The 20,974-nt window shown below is 41.8% G+C and overlaps 1 protein-coding gene across 2 annotated transcripts; it reads right to left on the bottom strand.

Moving 5' to 3' along the window:
• Positions 1–3,040: 3,040 nt before the first annotated feature.
• galm (galactose mutarotase) lies at positions 3,041–20,098 on the bottom strand. Of its 2 annotated transcripts, XM_037781504.1 has the most exons (10): positions 20,039–20,098; positions 19,895–19,950; positions 16,459–16,646; positions 12,969–13,123; positions 11,127–11,240; positions 10,501–10,593; positions 8,097–8,178; positions 5,014–5,164; positions 4,762–4,936; positions 3,041–3,412 (listed from the first exon to the last, which is right to left on the bottom strand). In XM_037781504.1, the coding sequence occupies exons 3-10, from the start codon at positions 16,643–16,645 to the stop codon at positions 3,335–3,337; spliced, it is 1,035 nt and encodes a 344-aa protein (XP_037637432.1). In that variant the 5' UTR covers position 16,646; positions 19,895–19,950; positions 20,039–20,098; the 3' UTR covers positions 3,041–3,334. The 2 variants fall into 2 exon arrangements, with proteins under 2 accessions (XP_037637432.1, XP_037637431.1); XM_037781503.1 differs by having other exon boundaries at positions 19,895–20,039.
• Positions 20,099–20,974: the final 876 nt, after the last annotated feature.

The following is a 20,974-nucleotide window of genomic DNA, read 5'->3' as shown; positions in this document are numbered from 1 at the left end:
GGTGATTTAAAGGTTCAATAGAGTAGATGTTAAACCGTAGACATCTATTCAGCATCCAGTGACTTATTTCAGCTACTTCAACAGATGTCATCAATTTAAAGACAGTCAGGGAAATGCTGTTAAAAGTCGCTCAGACAATACGCAGCCTATTTAACTCCATTCTGCAGCTGCACCACCATCCTGCTCACTGTTAACACATATTAATATGAACAGATCATCTACAATATTAGAGGAGTTGTGTTCCAGATAGAGATCATTATTCATTGATCCTACGTGTCTGAGCTTCATGCTCATCGTTACTGTTTAAACGGAGATATTCCAGGTTTCAGTGGCGCTGCTCTAACAGACTGACGGCTGTCTGTGTTCACAGTCACAGTGTTAGAAAGGAGGACATGCAGAGGTTGGATTCTGAGCTGAGGGCCACGATATGATGCTGTGTGATATCTGAATGTTCAAAGAAATGACTGACAGCACATAAAAGAGTCACTTTAGACAGTCCAGAGGAACAAACTAATATCTGAAACCCAGTAAACCTTCCATAGGGACTGAATGGATGAATGAATGAATGGATGAGTGAGGGAATAAAGCAGCGTGTCTGCTGACTCTGTGAGAGGGAGGAGACAGAGACAAACTCAGGGCAACTGACCCAGTTTAATTGATCTCTCTTTCTGAACTGATAATCCAGAGTTTCCCTAATCTCAGGGTTAACTAACTCGGAGTTCTCCCTGATCCTGCTTCCTGAATCAGACTCTGGACTACAGCTCTACTCTGTAATGGAATAAATCAGCAGTACAGTTTAAATAAAGATCTGGCTTCTTCCATAGCAGTGTGACAGGATTCATTCCTTTCTCTTCCTAACGTTTTCCCTCCCACACACCAGCATCAGCTCTCTGTTCCTGCTGCAGTCTCTCTCTCTCTCTCTCTCTCTCTCTCTCTTGTTTTTAAGGCAGCGTTGTTCTTGGATAGATTTACTCCTACGGTTTTGGGACTCATTGGTGTAGATGATAACATTATAACATTATTCCACAGCAGAAGCTTTGATTTTGACCTTTCTTATTCATATCTAACTCTTGTGAGTCTCTTACGAAGCTCCAAAAGGTCATGTGGGATTTAGTTCTACTGAAATATTAGAATTCCTTCTTTTTAATTAATAAATGCAAAAAAAAAGAAGAAATCCTGTTTTGGCTTTATCATTATGGGGTATTGAGTGTAGATTGATGAGGGAAGACATGAATTTAAAGGTCTAGATTGAAGCACAGGTGGTTATACCTGCTGGGCATTTCTGCCTGTCACACCTCCGACGGTGCCATTGGGCCGGCTGCAGGGTCGTCAGCCGGGAGCCACCCTTCACTGATGTTTCGCTCCATTAATCCCGGAACATCTCAAGGTGGTGGAGCAGCGACAGGGACGTCTCCCTGCCGCCCCCTGCAGCCAGCCTTAGGACCCTCCTTTTCCCCACGCCTTGTCCTTTCTACGAAGCCAGAGCCAGAAGCTCCCTTGCTCAGCCTCCTCCGCAAGTTCTTTGAGCGCCGTTCTAAGCTTGGAGCCTGTGATCCCCAGGGACCTCAGGAGCCGCTGGGTGGATGTTCCAGCATAGCCTCTGCACCCGACTTCTACTGGACGGGTGACCGCCCTCCATCCTGCTTGAGTGCACTCAGCTGCCAGCTCTGAGTACTTTTCCTTCTTTCTCTCGAAGGCAGCCTCTATCCCCTCTTCCCATGGGACAGTCAGCTCCGCCATGATAACCGTCCTTGTAGAGGTGGACCAGAGCACAATATCTGGCCGAAGGGATGTTAGTGTTATTTCATGCGGGAACTTTAACTGCCGGTCAAGGTCAGCTCTCATATTCCACTCGCCTCCAAGACACAGGAGAGACCGCCCCCTTGCACTGCTGCTCTGGCCTTTGCCCCCTTGCTGAACAAACTGGATCAGCTGCTGAGATGTTGCTGGGCTGGCCTTGTTTACCTCCAGCCTGCGTGTCTCCAGGATTTCGGCTAGCTTACGCAGCACCCGGTCGTGGCGCCATCTGTACCGGCCCTGCGTTAGCGCTGCCTTGCATCCAGAGAGGATGTGCCGCAAGGTGGGGTCTTTGGAGTTGCAGAGTTGGCAGGTCTCCTCTGTGCCATACCAGAGGCCTCCCTTATTATATAGATGAATCATTTTAGATAAATAATACTTCCACAGAGCATTTAGAAAGGTGATGAATAACTGTATCGCTGCTCCTAAAAACAATTAGGATTGTGAATTACTCATTTTTAAAATGTTGGCGGGTCCAAAATGAACGTTTTGTTTAACTGACATTTGGTTACCTCTTCTAACATCTAGTGGCTGAATGTTATCAACAGCACCTTTAAAGGATTCTAGCGTATAGTACATATACGCAAACTAAACCTGTTTCAGGGTTCACATGAGTACCTGACGGCTGCTTTAACATTGTGAACCATCCTTTGATGTGATTTATAGTTAGACACTGTAAATCACATCACATAGTAACACACTAGAACTAATGTTAATATCTTAAACTAAAGTAAGTTGCGGTAGAATTCATTTCATGGATTAAGAAATTAATGAAAGACTGATCACATAGCAGTCCTCCTTAAAGACAGTTTATGTAGGAAATAAAGCAGCTAAAGTGAATACGTGTCAGTGTTCCTCCCTCCTCCAGACTGTGACTGTGAAGACCACGAAAAGCCGCTGCCTGATGAACATCACTGTTCTGTTGTATCCTTCAGCTCCAGGACAGTGTGAGGCTCACAGCCTCCGTCACGTTTTATGAAATCTCAGCTGCTAAAAGCCTCTTTGAGTGATGGATTAGAGGTTGCCATAGCAACACAACATGTCTCTTGGCAGAGTAGTAGGATGCCCTCTCACCCAAACCCGCCTCCTCACCTGATGTTGTAGGAATAGTGCAGCCTGTGTGACGCTGTTGAACACACTCAGGTGAAGACATATTACATAATGAATCGTGTGTTACAGCCTCAGTTGAACATAAAGAGGACAGATGGACCACAACCAACCAATCACTGGACAGGGACCGATCTGATGCAGCTTTAGTGAGCAGCTCTTTATTCATTTAATGGAATAATGGAACAGGATCATGAATCCCATTCTAACGAACAGAATTGGTTCAGGTTGACTATGAACACCTAACATGAACGAGGGTGGTAGAATTCTTCATGTTCAAAACATCTGCATGAAATCACAGAGTTCCACAGACGGGAAGAGAGGTTACAGTGAAGTAGTAGTACATGATTATACTGTGAAAAATACTATATACAATCAGTTAATGGACAACCTTCTCTACTCGTCTTCGTCTCTGTCCTCAAGTCGGTCATTAGACAGTGGTGAAGGTGAAGCGAGTGACATGTCGGTAGTCCTCACCGGGACGCAGGAGACAGTCAGGAAATGAATCCTGAAAAACAAACATAATAATTCCGATCAGCCAGAACATTAAGACCTCTGTGATTTTTCACGTTAAACTCGGTCATATTAGAGTTGAGTTGGACCAAAGCACACTTGGTGATTGTTGGAAAGAGTAACGCCGACGGTTTAGGTGAGTTCTATTTAGTTTCTATCCAGTTTGAATGAAGTGTTTTACGCTGCACCGCTACGTACAGCTGATCTCAACATTAACAACAATACACGTGGATGATGACGCAAGCTGAACGGAGAGGGGTGGGGGCGGGGGGTGGGGGCAATCGTACACAGGCAGCTCGGTGGAGGTCTGCGCCCTCCGGGAGCCATTCTAGTTATTATTTTTGCTCCGGTCACTGTCGCCATGTTGAGAGACGTTGAGCGGCAACAATTCCGTATTTAGCACCGTTAAATCAACTGTTTTCATACAGTTTATCCATAAATCACTCACCTTCCTGAGAGCTTTACAATCTGTACCATAAACTGTGGGCCACCCTCCTCTCTCCAAATACATTTCATCTTCCTTTCAATAAAAACATTCACAATATAGTTGAACATGTCTTCAATAGGATTTTTGACCTGTAAAATAAAAGGTTAGTGTTTGTAAATGGTGTCGGACTCTAATAGACTGGATACAGTATATATACAGTAGTATACAGTATATATACTGTATACTACTGTATATATACTGTATATACTGTATATACAGTATATATACAGTATATATATATATACTACAGTACATACACTGTATATATACTACAGTATATACTATATATACAGTGTATATACTGTATATATACTAAATATATATATATACTATATATATATATATATACAGTAGTAGGCAGTATATATTCAGTAGTATATATACAGTAGTATATACAGTATATATACAGTAGAATATATAGAGTATATATGAGATGGTGACGGTGTGGTAAATGAATTATTCTACAGGTTACATTAGATATGTGGAGATTCATTGTTGACATTGGGAGCACATACTGTATCCATAAAATATTCTAAATTCAAGGTTCATTTACTTAGCTTTCTACCATTTCCTACAGCTTTCTTCAGTACATGTAAGTAAACCTTGAGTTTAGAATATCTGACCACAGACGACAGGTTTCACATTTATTGGTGATCTGATCCGTGGTGTCAAAACTGTCTCACAAGTATTTATGTAACACATGAGCTTTACTTCAGTACCTCTTCCTAACAGGCCCTCTATAAAGGGAACTAACAGATTCATTCATAGTAACACATTATTTACTGAAGATTTCAATGTATAATTACATTATGACTTCAGTCATATTTTTCCTCCTTCCACCATCATCATCATCATACCTGGTTGACCGCATCAGGCCAGTTCTGTGTCTCCAGACAGAAGGAGCTGTGCTTCCCGTACCCAACGCCGCCCTTTCCCGGCGTAGAGCTGTCCAGGAAGTTGGCGGTGTAGAACTGGACTCCTGGTTGGCTGGTAGAAACCTCCAGGACCCGCCCACTGGCTGGGTGACACACTCTGAGATGAAGAGACAAGTTTTACTGCTGGTCTTTATTAAAGACAGAGAGGGTCAGTGTGTGTCCTCTGCAGCAGACCTGGCAGCAGGTCTCTCTGTCCAGATTTCTCCAGATGAGGACAGACAGAAGTTATGGTCAAACCCTGGACCTGGAACCTCCTTCAGCCGAGGACCAATCAGAACAGGCTGTCTGAGGTCAAACAGGGTGCCGTCCACTCGTCTGATCTCTCCTATGGACAGATTAGGTTATTGATTGGTGATTGATTGGTGATTGATTGGTGAATGATTGGTGAATGATTGGTGAATGATTGGTGATTGAGTATCAGTGAACAAAGGCTAGATGATGAGACATCATCCTGGGAGAAAAGTCAGCGACCTGTAGCATCCTCATGAGACTACATTAGTTTAACATTAGCGGCTGTGTTGCATTGGATTGACAGACTAAAAGCACAAAGGCAGAGAACGTGTCCCAACGTATCCAGACTACTTTTAACTCAGCATGGCACCGAATTGATTGCATAATTTTTTTTAAGTCCTGTTCTTATCGGGCCCTGAGGTTCTGTGATATAAATAAACAGTGATCAGCTCCTCTGTCTCTGGGGGAAACCAAAGATAATTACAGAGTAATGAGAATGTTTGACTGACAGAGCATGAAGGAACACTCTGTGTTCATGCTTCCACATCCCTGTATTAACAGTGGCACAAACACCATCATTAAACCACCACATGGTAGACTAACAGTTATCTCCAACAACAGGACTTGAGACACAAAGACAGAGGCAGAGCCAGGAGGACTGCAGCTCAAAGAACACAAAGACAGAGGCCAAGCCAGGAGGACTGCAGCTCAAAGAACACAAAGACAAGGGCAGAGCCAGGAGAACTGCAGCTCAGAGAACCCAAAGACAGATGCAGAGCCAGGAGAACTGCAGCTCAGAACACAAAGACAGATGCAGAGCCAGGAGAACTGCATTTCAGAGAACACAAAGACAGAGGCAGAGCCAGGAGGACTGCTGCTCAGAGAACACAAAGACAGAGGCAGAACCAGGAGAACTGCAGCTCAGAGAACACAAAGACAGAGGCAGAGCCAGGAGGACTGCAGCTCAGAGAACACAAAGACAGAGCCAGAGCCAGGAGGACTGCAGCTCAGAGAACACAAAGACAGAGGCACAGCCAGGAGGACTGCAGCTCAGAGAACACAAAGACAGAGGCAGAGACAGGAGGACTGCAGCTCAGAGAACACAAAGACAGAGGCAGAGCCAGGAGGACTGCAGCTCAGAGAACACAAAGACAGAGGCAGAGCCAGGAGGACTGCAGCTCAGAGAACACAAAGACAGAGGCACAGCCAGGAGGACTGCAGCTCAGAGAACACAAAGACAGAGGCAGGGCCAAGAGGAGTGCAGCTCAGAGAACACAAAGACAGAGGCAGAGACAGGAGGACTGCAGCTCAGGGAACACAAAGACAGAGGCAGAGCCAGGAGGACTGCAGCTCAGAGAACACAAAGACAGAGGCAGGGCCAGGAGGAGTGCAGCTCAGAGAACACAAAGACAGAGGAAGGGCCAGGAGGACTGCAGCTCAGAGAACACAAAGACAGAGGCAGGGCCAAGAGGAGTGCAGCTCAGAGAACACAAAGACAGAGGCAGAGCCAGGAGGACTGCAGCTCAGAGAACACAAAGACAGAGGCACAGCCAGGAGGACTGCAGCTCAGAGAACACAAAGACAAAGGCAGAGACAGGAGGACTGCAGCTCAGAGAACACAAAGACAGAGGCAGAGCCAGGAGGACTGCAGCTCAGAGAACACAAAGACAGAGGCAGAGCCAGGAGGACTGCAGCTCAGAGAACACAAAGACAGAGGCACGGCCAGGAGGACTGCAGCTCAGAGAACACAAAGACAGAGGCAGGGCCAGGAGGAGTGCAGCTCAGAGAACACAAAGACAGAGGAAGGGCCAGGAGGACTGCAGCTCAGAGAACACAAAGACAGAGGCAGGGCCAAGAGAAGTGCAGCTCAGAGAACACAAAGACAGAGGCAGAGACAGGAGGACTGCAGCTCAGAGAACACAAAGACAGAGGCAAAGCCAGGAGGACTGCAGCTCAGAGAACACAAAGACAGAGGCAGGGCCAGGACTGCAGCTCAGAGAACACAAAGACAGATTCAGGGCCAGAAGGACTGCAGCTCAGAGAACACAAAGACAGAGGCAGAGCCAGGAGGACTGCAGCTCAGAGAACACAAAGAGAGCATTCTTCTGGGGAGTTGAAAAAGTAACATAATGTTGTCCACGTGACTGTTTCAGGTGGCTGTAGCTGGTCACCAGCTGGATGTTCCTGCTGTAAAGCTGCTGACCAGCTACTCTACCAGCAGAAGTGGCTTTATGACCGGACCGCAGCCCTGTTAACAGGTTACACTGGTCGGCCCAGTGTTGGAGGTTCCCCGTTGGTTAACAGTCCTCAGACCACATGTAGACTAGTTATATTTGAAATATTCAATTCTACTCTGGTTCTGAATTAAAGACAACTAGGCTGATACAGACAATATTTAGCTAATATGCACACTTCAATATTTGTTTATTTATCACAACTCATATCATCATTGTAATATAAAACAATATTATTTCATATAGCAGATTTTCCTCATATGGTACAGGTCTAGTTTATATCTCTACCTTATAATTTTACCACTTTGTCATCAGAAACCCAGTCAATCTGTTCAGATTAAACCAGCTGTTCAAACATATTCATATTGTGTCCAGATGTAGAGAAACTATTACTGACCAAATTCATCATGTCAAAATATGGATTCAGCTCTATTTTCATAGTAAAACATTAACTTGTAATTGTTATATCATGTACATATACAGTAGTAGTTGATGCATTTAAAGGCAAAAGAAAAACAGGTGTTGTATATAATGTAGAACATGTATATAATGTAGAACATGTATACTGTATATACAGTATGTATGTATATAATGTAGAACATGTATACTGTATATACGTTATATATATATATATAGATAGAACATGCATAGAACATGTAGGACCATACTGTTCTTTCTAACTGTCAGACATTAAAAGTGCATCAGACTGCTGTTAAGTTCACATAAACGTTCACATACGTCACACCTGATGAAATGAATCACTTTATCATGGCGAACAGGTGAATGTTTTACCTGTAGGAATCGATGTGTCATCCACAGGCAGGTAGGACGGAGCACTGATGGACACCTGATGGTCGTATATATCCGCTGCACCCTACAGAGTCAGAGTCAGAGTCAGAGTCAGACAGACAGACAGACAGACAGAGACAGAGACAGAGACAGAGACAGAGACAGACAGACAGAGAGAGACACACACACACACACACACACACACACACACACACACACACACACAGAAGACATCTTTCAGTTCATCTGCCAATCTATCCATCCCCCCATCCACCCATCAGTCCATCCATCCATCCCCCCATCCATCCATGATCTCCCAAGGCAAAGTGTTCCCTGGGAGGGGCCACACCAAGAGCGATTCATAGACCTTAGTGGAACAGACCCAACGGACTGATGTCGCCCGGACAAGGGAAACTGGGGCCCCCTCCTGGAGCCACACCTGGGAGGGGAAATCGCTGGCGAGCATCTGGTGGCCGGGCACAGCCCGAAAAAACAACATGGGGCCACCACCCCCCGCAAGGATTGGCATTGGGGTCGGGTACAATGCGAGTCGGGCAGCGGGCAAAGGCAGGGATCTAGGCGTGCTGAACCCCCACCAACGCAGACTGGCTCTTGGCATATGGAACGTCACCTCTCTGGTAGGAAAGGAATCGGAGCTGGTGCGGGGGGTGGAGCAGTACCAACTAGATATAGTTGGGCTCACCTCCAAGCATAGCTCTGGTTCTGGAACCACACTCCTGGAGAGGGGCTGGACTCCCGCCCTTTCCGGAGTTGCCCAGGGTGAGAGGCACCGGGCGGGTTTGGGGATACTCACGGCTGAGCGGCGCTATGTTGGAGTTCTCCCCGGAGAACGAGAGGGTCGCCTCTATGTGACTGAGAGTCGCTGGGAGGAAGTCTCTGACTGTTGTTTGTGCATATGCACCAAACAGAAGGTCAGAGTACCCGACCTTCTTGGAGTCTCTGGCTGGCGTTCTGGAAAGGGCGCCGGCTGGGGACTCTATAGTTCTGCTGAGGGACTTCAACAGCAGTTGAAGGTCGTCCGTGCCTGTTGTGGCGGCAACCTAAGAACCCAACGGTGGACACCAGATGTGAAGGAGGCCGTCAGGCTGAAGAAGGAGGCCTTTCGAGCTTGGTTGGCCCGGGGGTCTCCGGAAACAGCAGACAGGTACCGGTTGGCAAGAAGGGCTGCAGCGGTCGCAGAAGCAAAAACCCGGGCGTGGGAGATGTTCGGGGAGACCATAGAGAAGGACTTTCGGTTGGCCTCAAGGTAGTTCTGGCAAACCGACTCAGCATGTGTTCAGCAGGGGAGGAGAGCTGCGGACCCGGACTGGGGATATCATCAAGCGGTGGAAAGAGCACTTTGAGGAACTCCTGAACCCGACCAACACGTCCTCCATAGAGGAATCAGAGTTTGAAGACTCGGGGGAAGGCTTGTCCATATCCTTGGCAGAGGTCGCTGAGGTAGTCAAAAAGCTCCTCGGTGGCAAGGCCCCGGGGGTGGATGAGATTTACCCTGAGATGCTGAAGGCTCTGGACATTGTTGGGCTGTCTTGGCTGACACGCCTCTTCAGTGTCACGTGGAGACTCTGACCGATTGTCGAACCTCAGATCCAGGAGGAACAATGCAGATTCCGTCCTGGCTGTGGAACAGTGTACCAGCTGTTTACCCTTGCGGGGCTGTTGGAGGGGTCATGGGAGTTTGTCCATCCAGTCTACATGTGTTTTGTGGACTTGGAGAAGGCTTATGACCGTGTCCCCATGGGAGTCCTGTGGGGGGTACTGCAGGAATATGGGGTACCTGGGTTGTTGTTATGAGCCATCCGGTCCTTGTATAACCAAAGTGAGAGCTGTGTCCGTATACTCGGGACAGAATTTATTTCTGATTTATGACGAGAATAACTTGACACACCGTGTTGAGCTGCATCTGATGTACACTACTTTATGTGACATCTACTGCTGACTCGCTGTCTCCCCCTAAAGAGCTCCAGTACCCCCCTAAAAAAGACAAAAATGTGTCTATGGTGAGTTCAGAACTGACCCATGACACCAGATCACAGGAGTTTGGCTTTAAAAGGTCCTCAGAGCAACTCTGAACCAGTTTCTGGTACTCTGCATCTCACTACAGGTTTGACACGCAACCTCATTCCTCTGAGGGACTAGGTTATATTTTTTGATCTTGTGTGTATGACATTTGTTCTCAGGTCTCTCTTTAACTACTGTAACTACTAACCTTATCTTTCCCCTTGTATTCCATCCTCTCTCTAAGTTTTTCCTCTTTTAGTATCGTCTTCCTATAGCTTAAATCTCCTTCATTCTACATTAAAGATGATCAGATACTGTACCCTTTATTCATATGTCTCTGTCACTGACATATTGGATGATCATACAGCTGATCATGTGCCCTTACCCGTCCAGTCAGGTTGAAGTAGGAGTGGTTGGTGAGGTTGATGGGGGTGGTTTTGGTAGACCGGGCTTGGTATTCAGCAGTGAGTGTTTCCCCCTGAACACACAATTCAAATCTTACTGAACTGGCTTACTTACTCAAACCATTGATAAACATGCAAAATCAACTTATTTCGATTTTGGCAGTCCCTGTAGACAAAAGCGATAGTTTTCCGGTAATGTTTCCAAGCACCAGAATCCCTTTAGAAAACATCTCATTTTACTATTTCATTTACTATTACTAGTTTATTTCATAACCAGTTAAAAGTTCCTCGTAATAACTTTAAGTTTTAAGTCTGACAAAGTTTTCTAAATTCAGTGGAACAACTGACAAAAGTCAATATGGCATTTTTCAATAAGACAAATTTCTTGAGAAATTTCACGAAATACTGTAATTACTCAACATTTTTAAATTCAAAGTTGTTTAGTTTTACCAAAAGTTGTTTCCAGATGAAATAGAATCATTCATGAGCCAAAACTCTTCAGTCAGATCATCCCAGCCAAAAGCAAACCTCAGTTAATGAATAGAACCTTTTTTGGGATGCATAAGCTACAGAGCTGTGAAATTATGAATCAGGTGTGCCTGTTTACCTGTAGGGTGTAGGAGACCGAGACCTGAACCTCCCCAGGATAACCCTGGTCTCCATCTGGACTGGTATGACTCAGCTGTACTCCACCTTCTACTGCTGTAGCAAACCAGATAGCCTGCAGAGACAAACACATATACAGTATTATACAGTATATAGATTATAAAGTGGAGGTATTTATTGTTAGAAGAGATCAATAACAGGTAATGTCAAATAAAATACTACATTTTAGGGCTTCACAATTAATCAATTAATAATCTCAATCTTGATTTCGGCTTCCCACAGTTAATAAACATGACTAACTGCAATACTGATGTTTAAAATGCTTATTCTGAGTATAATGTTATTTACATTTTACTTCCGGGAGATACACTGTGAATAAAGACCAGTCTTATCTTGATGCAATAATTTGTACATTAACAGGAATGTAGCACAGCATGGAAGTGACATTAGTGCTGTTTATTCAAATATTGAAATGCTACTACACTTACAGGAAGCACCCAGCAGCGGATATAGAACTCATTTATTTTTGTATGAATATGAGGCTGTTGGTATCTTCAGTACTAAATTCACTGTTTCTGTTTCTCAGGACAGTATTTCCTCGCTGAGCTGCAGTGGAGGGACGGGAATGAAAAAAAGAGTACATTTTGTCTCAAGGCAGTGTAACTTTGGAATATACTGCACCCGAAAAACTAGTAACTAGAAAGGTGCATTCGGTCGAGTGAAGAGGTCTCATTTATAAAACAGTTCGCAGGATCAACACTAAATGTTGGCGTAGGTACAAATGAGGAAATGTACGAAATATATTCTGATTTATAAAACCTTCCATATGCCTGCCAGTGTGCAATTTCCTTTTATAAATCTCAAATCAACTTGGAAATGTGCGCACCTGGATCAGCCTCATATTCCGCCCTCTACACGCCCAACCATAAACGGTCAATGCAAACCACCTCATGGGTATTTCTGCATAGTAATGAGCCTGCTGATCAGTGGCTCTTTACGGTGAATCACGGCAACTACCGAGAGGAAGACCAAGAAAAGGAGTTTTTGTGAGACAGATGGAGGAGCTTGTGGGCGAGGAGGTCCCCGAACACTCGTTCCCTCCTCATTCTTCCATTCTCGTAGTCCTCTAGCAGTGTCGGTATTCAGTGGAACAACTGACAAAAGATGTCAGCATGTTACGAGTGTCACAGCAGTGTTTATATGTTTACAGATGAAAGAATGAAATGTGTGAGAGGCATCATTATATGTATAATAGTGCTTCTCACATTTCATTTCTACACCTGGCTTCAATTCACCACCTCACCATCTGCATCTCTAACAGGTCGTCTACGATGTATGTGTGCTCTTGTTTAACACAGCAAGAAAGAAGGAGTGTAAAACACCATTCAGGGTGCATCAACACCAAGCAGTCTTTCCTTTAGCTTTGGCTCTTTGGGCTGGTGGGAACACTAGTGGCAACATGTCGGAGCACAGGGAGAGCAAACATTACAGTGAACAACCCAACAATGGCTTGTGGATTATTGGTAACGAAGTTACCTGTCTGGATGGATGCTCATTTCACTTCCTGTATTTCTTTATGTTTTCTTATTGGTATGAAAATACTGAGGGGAGATTACAAGCACAGTACAGGTACATCATTCAGCCAAACCTAATGGAATAAGAGATTAAATTGAGATACTTTGAGTCTGTAGTATGTCATATTTTGACTCTCTTTACAATCCCTCATGTTCCTGCAACTGGGCGGTGAAATCTACGTATGTGAAACAAGCACAAAGAGGTTCTACAGAAATTACTATAAGCTTTCTACAAATTCATTCAAGTTGACATCTTCACTTAGTCTTAACTTATTGAAGCCCTGCAGCCCTCCATGCAGTGCATTAGGTCCATTATTGATATCTAGTCGGTACTCTTTTCCCTCCAGGACGAAGCGTCCCAGTGCGATCCTGTTGGCCACGCGGCCCACCACAGCTCCCAGGTAGCGCTGATCTGACACATAACCTGACAACACAACACACATTATTATTCTTCAGCCTCTCAAAAGTAATGCCTGGCTTACTTAAACCACGCTTACTCTCTCTGAGCTCTTTACAGAAACATCACTATTGCTCTATCAAATGCAAGTTGATATAGTTTTACTATGAATACAGTGGGCCTCATTCACCAATATCTTCCTAAATCTCTTCTTAAATTTGTCCTTGAGAAAGGTCCTAAGAAAAGTCTAGGTCAGATTAACGACGTGTTCTTAAACTGCAGAACAGTTGGTACCTGTGTTCTTATAATGATGAATCTGGTAAATTTAAGGCGTGTGCCAGTTGCTCCTAATTAACAGGTAAATGCGCTGCCATTCTCCATAAAAGGACATGAGACTGCAGGGCCGTGTGCACACACAGAAATTGAAAAAAAAGAATTAAGTCAAGAATGCTCAAACAAAAGTGGAAGAGGGTGGAGCACCGGAACAAAACTTATAATATTTGGTAATCGGCAAATCAATAATCAAGTAAAAATTATGATAAATGATGTTGAAATAGAAAGAGTGTGTGAAAATTAATTTCTGGGCATGACAATGACTATAGAACATCAATGTCTAAAAACCAATATTATACAAAACTAAAGATATCCTGAATACATATATACTGTACTGTTCTCTCATACATTACATATTAATACCTGAGTGGAGGTATGAGGAAACACATACCAAACCAACACTAATCACATTTTCATCCTACAGAAGAGAACTATAAGAAATAGATTATTACGAACCAACCAACGCCCAATTTACATTATTAACTTACATGCTTTCAAATGTTGTGATCTAGTTGATCTTAAAACTGCACAGATAACGTACAAAGCACAAAATCATCTACTTTCTAACTGTATTCAGGGTGTGTTTGAACTTAGAGAGCCAGTGTGACTTTAGGGGAATAGGCATGTTTAAAACCAGGAATTATAAATGTGTACTTCACTTTGTAAATTAAAGAAAATGTTCAAAAATAAAGTGGTAAACACATATAAAACTGAGGTATGATTCATATTTTGTATGAAATGTTTGGAACTTTGGTTTTGTAAACCTAGTGGTGAAAAAGTTGGGTGGGTATATTAAGCTTAAGGTTCAGATACACATTTTCAGTCAGACATTTTTTGGTTTCCCTTTAACCATGAGAGACCCGTTTTAGTCCTTCTCTAGGGGGGTCCAGGGGGTCTTAAGGGGGGTCCAGGAGGTCTTTAGGGGGGTACAGGGGGTCTTTAGGGGGTCCAGGGGGTGTTTAGGAGGGTACAGGGGATCTTTAGGGAGGTCCAGGGGGTCTTTAGGGAGGTCCAGGGGGTCTTTAGGGGTGTACAGAGGGTGTTTAGGGGGGTCCAGGGGGTCTTAAGGGGGGTACAGGGGGTGTTAAGGGGGGTACAAGGGGTCTTTAGGGGGGTACAGGGGGTCTTTATAGGGGTACAGGGGGTCTTAAGGGGGGTACAGGGGGTCTTTAGGGGGGTACAGGGTGTCTTAAGGGGGGTACAGGGGGTGTTAAGGGGGAGATAGCAGGTCAACAGTAGATGTGACATTGAAGTGGTGTACATCATCTGAAAGCTGAGAACCTGAAGATTAATTTTCAAGTTCTTCTAGTCGTAAATCAGAAATACACATGAATTAATTAATTCAAATTAATTGTGTGAGTATATAAAGGTTTAGAACATTATGATAGAAGTATATGATGGTCATCCTCATGCTTTATTATGTCTCATGAGTTGTTGCAGCAATTTTTGGGTTGATACAATTTGTTACACAGATTTGGGTCCTAAATTTAACCATTTTTTACCACTGGAGAATTGATAAAAAATGATCTCTAGTCTGATCCATCCATCCTCTGAATGCTCTATGTCTCTAGTCTGATTCATCCATCCTCTGAATGCTCTAGGTCTCTAGTCTGATCCATCCATCCTCTGAATGCTCTAGGTCTCTAGTCTGAGCCATCCATCCTCTGAATGCTCTAGATCTCTAGTCTGATCCATCCATCCTCTGAATGCTCTAGGTCTCTAGTTTGATCCATCCATCCTCTCAATGCTCTAGGTCTCTAGTCTGATCCATCCATCCTCTCAATGCTCTAGGTCTCTAGTTTGATCCATCCATCCTCTGAATGCTCTAGGTCTCTAGTCTGATCCATCCATCCTCTCAATGCTCTAGGTCTCTAGTTTGATCCATCCATCCTCTGAATGCTCTAGGTCTCTAGTTTGTGGCTGTAAAGTTTCATGAGGCTGTGATTATCCTAGAGGTCACCACAGGTCATTTTATACAGGGAGCTCAATGAAATGTCTCCTATGGGGACTAACATCATCACACATGAATACAGTTGGGCTCATTGGATCCATCAGTCTCAGCTTTACAGTGATACCCAATTTATGGAATTCCAGACCGTTTAGGGACCCCAGTATGCAGAAATATTCAGATACAACATTTTAGAATAGGAGACAATAACACATTTATACCGCATGAAAAATACTGCATGTGATAATCATAAAGTGGGCAGGTCTGTAAAGAGGAGACTCGTGGATACCCATAGAACCCATTTACATTCACATATCTGGAGGTCAGAGGTCAAGGGACCCCTTTGAAAACAGCCATGCCAGTTTTTCCTAGCTAAAATGTAGCCATTGGAGCGTTATTTAACCTTCTGAAACGACATTGCTGGTACCATGGATTGAGTCCGCTACAGCCTCTTAAAAACAGTATTAGTCAGCCAGGATCACATGAGTGATGCTGCGGGTCTCAATGCCTTATTGTTATTTATTTTTATGTGCATTCTTTTTGGAAAACTGTCAATAAGGACCAAAATTAATTATTACTACTACTCCAAACGTTACAAAAATACTTCAATAGTTGTGAAGTGGAGGTACTTTAGCAGGAAGTGAACACCAGACGAGTGGTCATATTTAGTGTCTGTTGTGGAAAGAAAATAACACTAAAAAAGATGCATGGGATCACTCGTTCATTTATTTTAAAAGACCATAATGCTTTGCAAAATGTTGAAAATAATTATTAAAAAAATATAAGAAATGATAAAAGAAATATTATTGTAATTTGAATCCTAAATTTTACAACTGTAGAATTGAAGAAAACGCAATAATGGATTATTTTGCACAAACATGTGAGCACTCAAATGTGTGCAAGTGTGTTCTTGAGTGTGCGTAGATTTAGCTCTCACCTAAGAAAAAACCCCAAATAAGAGAACACTGGTGAATGTCAGATTCTTCCCCTTAAAACAGAAGTGACTTCATTTGTTTGAAGGTTTAATGTGTGGGGTAGCCCAGTTTACAATGCTTTGGGAAAACCAATATTCCCTTCCTACCTTCCAGGTGATCGTAGCCCAGGACTACGTCTTCCATCTGGCCATCCTTCCCTCTGCTACACACAGACCTGATGATGGCACCCAGGGTGAGAACCTCCACCCGGACCTGGGAGGACTGGAGGACCCACAGGTCCACACCGCCCAGGCCGACCACCTCTCCCCACTGCTGATGGCTCACCTGAGTCATCCTGGACCACAACATCCACAATAACAGGGCATCACCTTCACGTCATGCTTTCTCAAACACCATCCTTCAGCTACAGCTACATGAGAATTACCAACTGGGTTATTAGAACTCATATCAGTTTAGTTTATTGACTCTGTAGAGGATATAAATGTCTGTGAATGTACAGGATACGTGTTATTATCCATGCAGCCTGTTCCAGCTAGTTTCTAGTCTACAGCTGCTGTTATCTGGATCAGACGGTCCTGATCACAGTATGTCTGTGGTAATAACAAAGGTAGAAAGTACTTGGTTGCTTATAATCTAGGGCACAGAGCATGTAAGATAATACACAGTCATAATGCAAAAGAGATCATTTCTATAATTCACCTGTAAATAATTATACATTCAAAACACATAATATGGAAAACAATAGTACTATTGCCTATATCACCTAAATAACATACTGATAACTAACCCTGACACTTGTTTGGTCACAACTGTGATTATTCAGTTACAAGGAACATTAACATTAACATCGTTTTATAAAGACATACCTTGTTATTACCACAGACATACAGTTATGTGTGTTTACAAGTCATGACCGTTTGATCCAGATAAAAGCAGCTGTAGACTAAAAACAGAGCTGGAACATACACTATATACAACTAACTGTTAACTATATACACTATGCTAACTGTTAACTATATACACTATGCTAACTGATGTTAACTATATACACTATGCTAACTGATAACTATATACACTATGCTAACTGATGTTAACTATATACACTATGCTAACTGCTGTTAACTATATACACCATGCTAACTGATGTTAACTATATACACTATGCTAACTGTTAACTATATACACTATGCTAACTGCTGTTAACTATATACACTATGCTAACTGCTGTTAACTATATACACTATGCTAACTGCTGTTAACTATATACACTATGCTAACTGTTGATACACTATGCTAACTGCTGTTAACTATATACACTATGCTAACTGTTAACTATATACACTATGCTAACTGCTGTTAACTATATACACTATGCTAACTGTTAACTATATACACTATGCTAACTGCTGTTAACTATATACACTATGCTAACTGTTAACTATATACACTATGCTAACTGTTAACTATATACACTATGCTAACTGATGTTAACTATATACACTATGCTAACTGTTAACTAAATACACTACGCTAACTGCTGTTAACTATATACACTATGCTAACTGTTAACTATATACACTATGCTAACTGTTAACTATATACACTATGCTAACTGATGTTAACTATATACACTATGCTAACTGTTAACTATATACACTATGCTAACTGTTAACTATATACACTATGCTAACTGATGTTAACTATATACACTATGCTAACTGTTAACTATATACACTATGCTAACTGTTAACTATATACACTATGCTAACTGTTAACTATATACACTATGCTAACTGCTGTTAACTATATACACTATGCTAACTGTTAACTATATACACTATGCTAACTGCTAACTAAACACTATGCTAACTGTTAACTATATACACTATGCTAACTGCTAACTAAACACTCTGCTAACTGTTAACTATATACACTATGCTAACTGCTAACTAAACACTATGCTAACTGTTAACTATATACACTATGCTAACTGCTAACTAAACACTATGCTAACTAGTTAACTATATACACTATGCTAACTGTTAACTATATACACTATGCTAACTGCTGTTAACTATATACACTATGCTAACTGTTAACTATATACACTATGCTAACTGCTAACTATATACACTATGCTAACTGTTAACTATATACACTATGCTAACTGTTAACTATATACACTATGCTAACTGTTAACTATATACACTATGCTAACTGCTGTTAACTATATACACTATGCTAACTGTTAACTATATACACTATGCTAACTGCTGTTAACTATATACACTATGCTAACTGATGTTAACTATATACACTATGCTAACTGTTAACTATATACACTATGTTAACTGATGTTAACTATATACACTATGCTAACTGTTAACTATATACACTATGCTAACTGCTGTTAACTATATACACTATGTTAACTGTTAACTATATACACTATGCTAACTGCTGTTAACTATATACACTATGCTAACTGTTAACTATATACACTATGCTAACTGTTAACTATATACACTATGCTAACTGATGTTAACTATATACACTATGCTAACTGTTAACTATATACACTATGCTAACTGCTGTTAACTATATACACTATGCTAACTGTTAACTATATACACTATACTAACTGCTGTTAACTATATACACTATGCTAACTGTTAACTATATACACTATGCTAACTGATGTTAACTATATACACTATGCTAACTGATGTTAACTATATACACTATGCTAACTGTTAACTATATACACTATGCTAACTGCTGTTAACTATATACACTATGCTAACTGTTAACTATATACACTATGCTAACTGCTGTTAACTATATACACTATGCTAACTGTTAACTATATACACTATGCTAACTGTTAACTATATACACTATGCTAACTGCTAACCAAACACTATGCTAACTGCTAACTAAACACTATGCTAACTGTTAACTATATACACTATGCTAACTGCTAACTAAACACTATGCTAACTGTTAACTATATACACTATGCTAACTGTTAACTATATACACTATGCTAACTGCTGTTAACTATATACACTATGCTAACTGCTGTTAACTATATACACTATGCTAACTGTTAACTATATACACTATGCTAACTGCTGTTAACTATATACACTATGCTAACTGTTAACTATATACACTATGCTAACTGATGTTAACTATATACACTATGCTAACTGTTAACTATATACACTACGCTAACTGCTGTTAACTATATACACTATGCTAACTGTTAACTATATACACTATGCTAACTGCTAACTATATACACTATGCTAACTGTTAACTATATACACTATGCTAACTGTTAACTATATACACTATGCTAACTGATGTTAACTATATACACTATGCTAACTGTTAACTATATACACTATGCTAACTGATGTTAACTATATACACTATGCTAACTGATGTTAACTATATACACTATGCTAACTGTTAACTATATACACTATGCTAATTCTCGACAACTAACACTTCTCTTCAATTAGCAAATGTGACAAACGGCAACCTGTAACACCTCTCTCACCCCCATGCTCTCACCTCAACACTGTAGTTTATCGAGTCATGAGGCTGGACCATGGATGTGGACCCTGGATGTGGACTGGATCATGGATGTGGATCATGGATGTGGATCATGGATATGGACCCTGGATGTGGACTGGATCATGGATGTGGATCCTGGATGTGGATGTGGACCATGGACTTAACATGTTTACATCCGGCTTCTTCTTCTTCTCTCCGTTTCCTGGCGGATCGCAACAACTTTAAGGTGCATACCGCCACCTACTGTACAAGAGTGTGTAACATCATGACTGTTACTCTGTGTCTCTTAAGAACATTAATAGAGACTTCCTGCCTTCCTGGTGCCTTCAACCCCCTCACCCTCTGTTCCCAGTATCCCCATCAGATCCCAATCCCGTCCCTCCTCTCTGATCTTTGTCTTTCAGCCTCATACATTTTACAATGAATTAGGATATGCTGCACATTTTCTTTATCAACACATACCCCACACTTGTCACTGTTCCTTTTCCCCATTAAAGCCAAAGTGCTATTAAGACCCGTGTGATCCAGTCTGAGTCTTGTTATGATGATTTCTTCCCTTCTGTTCCTTTCTTTATATTTCTTTGTTATGACCGACTTTTGTATTCTGAAATATCACCTTCTTTTCTGGTCCTTCTCCCATCTTTTCTACCATATCAAGATTCAAGACGTTTATTGTCACACCAGTTATACAAGTACAATTGTGTGAAATTATTTTTGCTGGGAAGCTCCATTAAGAAAACAGTAAGTTAAGTAGCAAAAAATAATATATTAAAAATAAAAAATAATAATGTTTTTACAAATAATATACAGTATAATAATAAAGGAAGTACTTGGTATATGGTAACAATAGAAGCAAAAAAAAAAAATATATATATATATATATATATATATATATATACTGGGAAAAACTGGCAGAGCATTTTGGCAAATTTTTCTTGGGCGCTACCCACATAATCAGCTGTGCTGCTCATCCCACAAATGCATGATCCTTACAAGTTGGACATCATTGTAAAGGTAAATAAACAGGCTTTCCAACGATGTAAAATACAATGACCATTAGCATTGTAACAACAGAGA

This window comes from Sebastes umbrosus, chromosome 10 (genome assembly GCF_015220745.1).
Source record: "Sebastes umbrosus isolate fSebUmb1 chromosome 10, fSebUmb1.pri, whole genome shotgun sequence".
Classification (NCBI taxonomy): Eukaryota; Metazoa; Chordata; class Actinopteri; order Perciformes; family Sebastidae; genus Sebastes; species Sebastes umbrosus.
This window is presented reverse-complemented; position numbering and strand designations above follow the sequence as displayed.

What these genes read in the sequence shown, in the direction of transcription:
- galm (XM_037781504.1), bottom strand. Translation starts at nt 16,645, where the DNA reads ATGACTCAGGTGAGCCATCAGCAGTGGGGAGAGGTGGTCGGCCTGGGC. An exon ending in GGGCTACGATCACCTGGAAG is followed by an intron (nt 13,124 to 16,458) that starts GTAGGAAGGGAA and finishes TTGTGTTGTCAG; the next exon opens with GTTATGTGTCAGATCAGCGC. An exon ending in GGCTGCAGGGCTTCAATAAG is followed by an intron (nt 11,241 to 12,968) that starts TTAAGACTAAGT and finishes TTGTCTCTGCAG; the next exon opens with GCTATCTGGTTTGCTACAGC.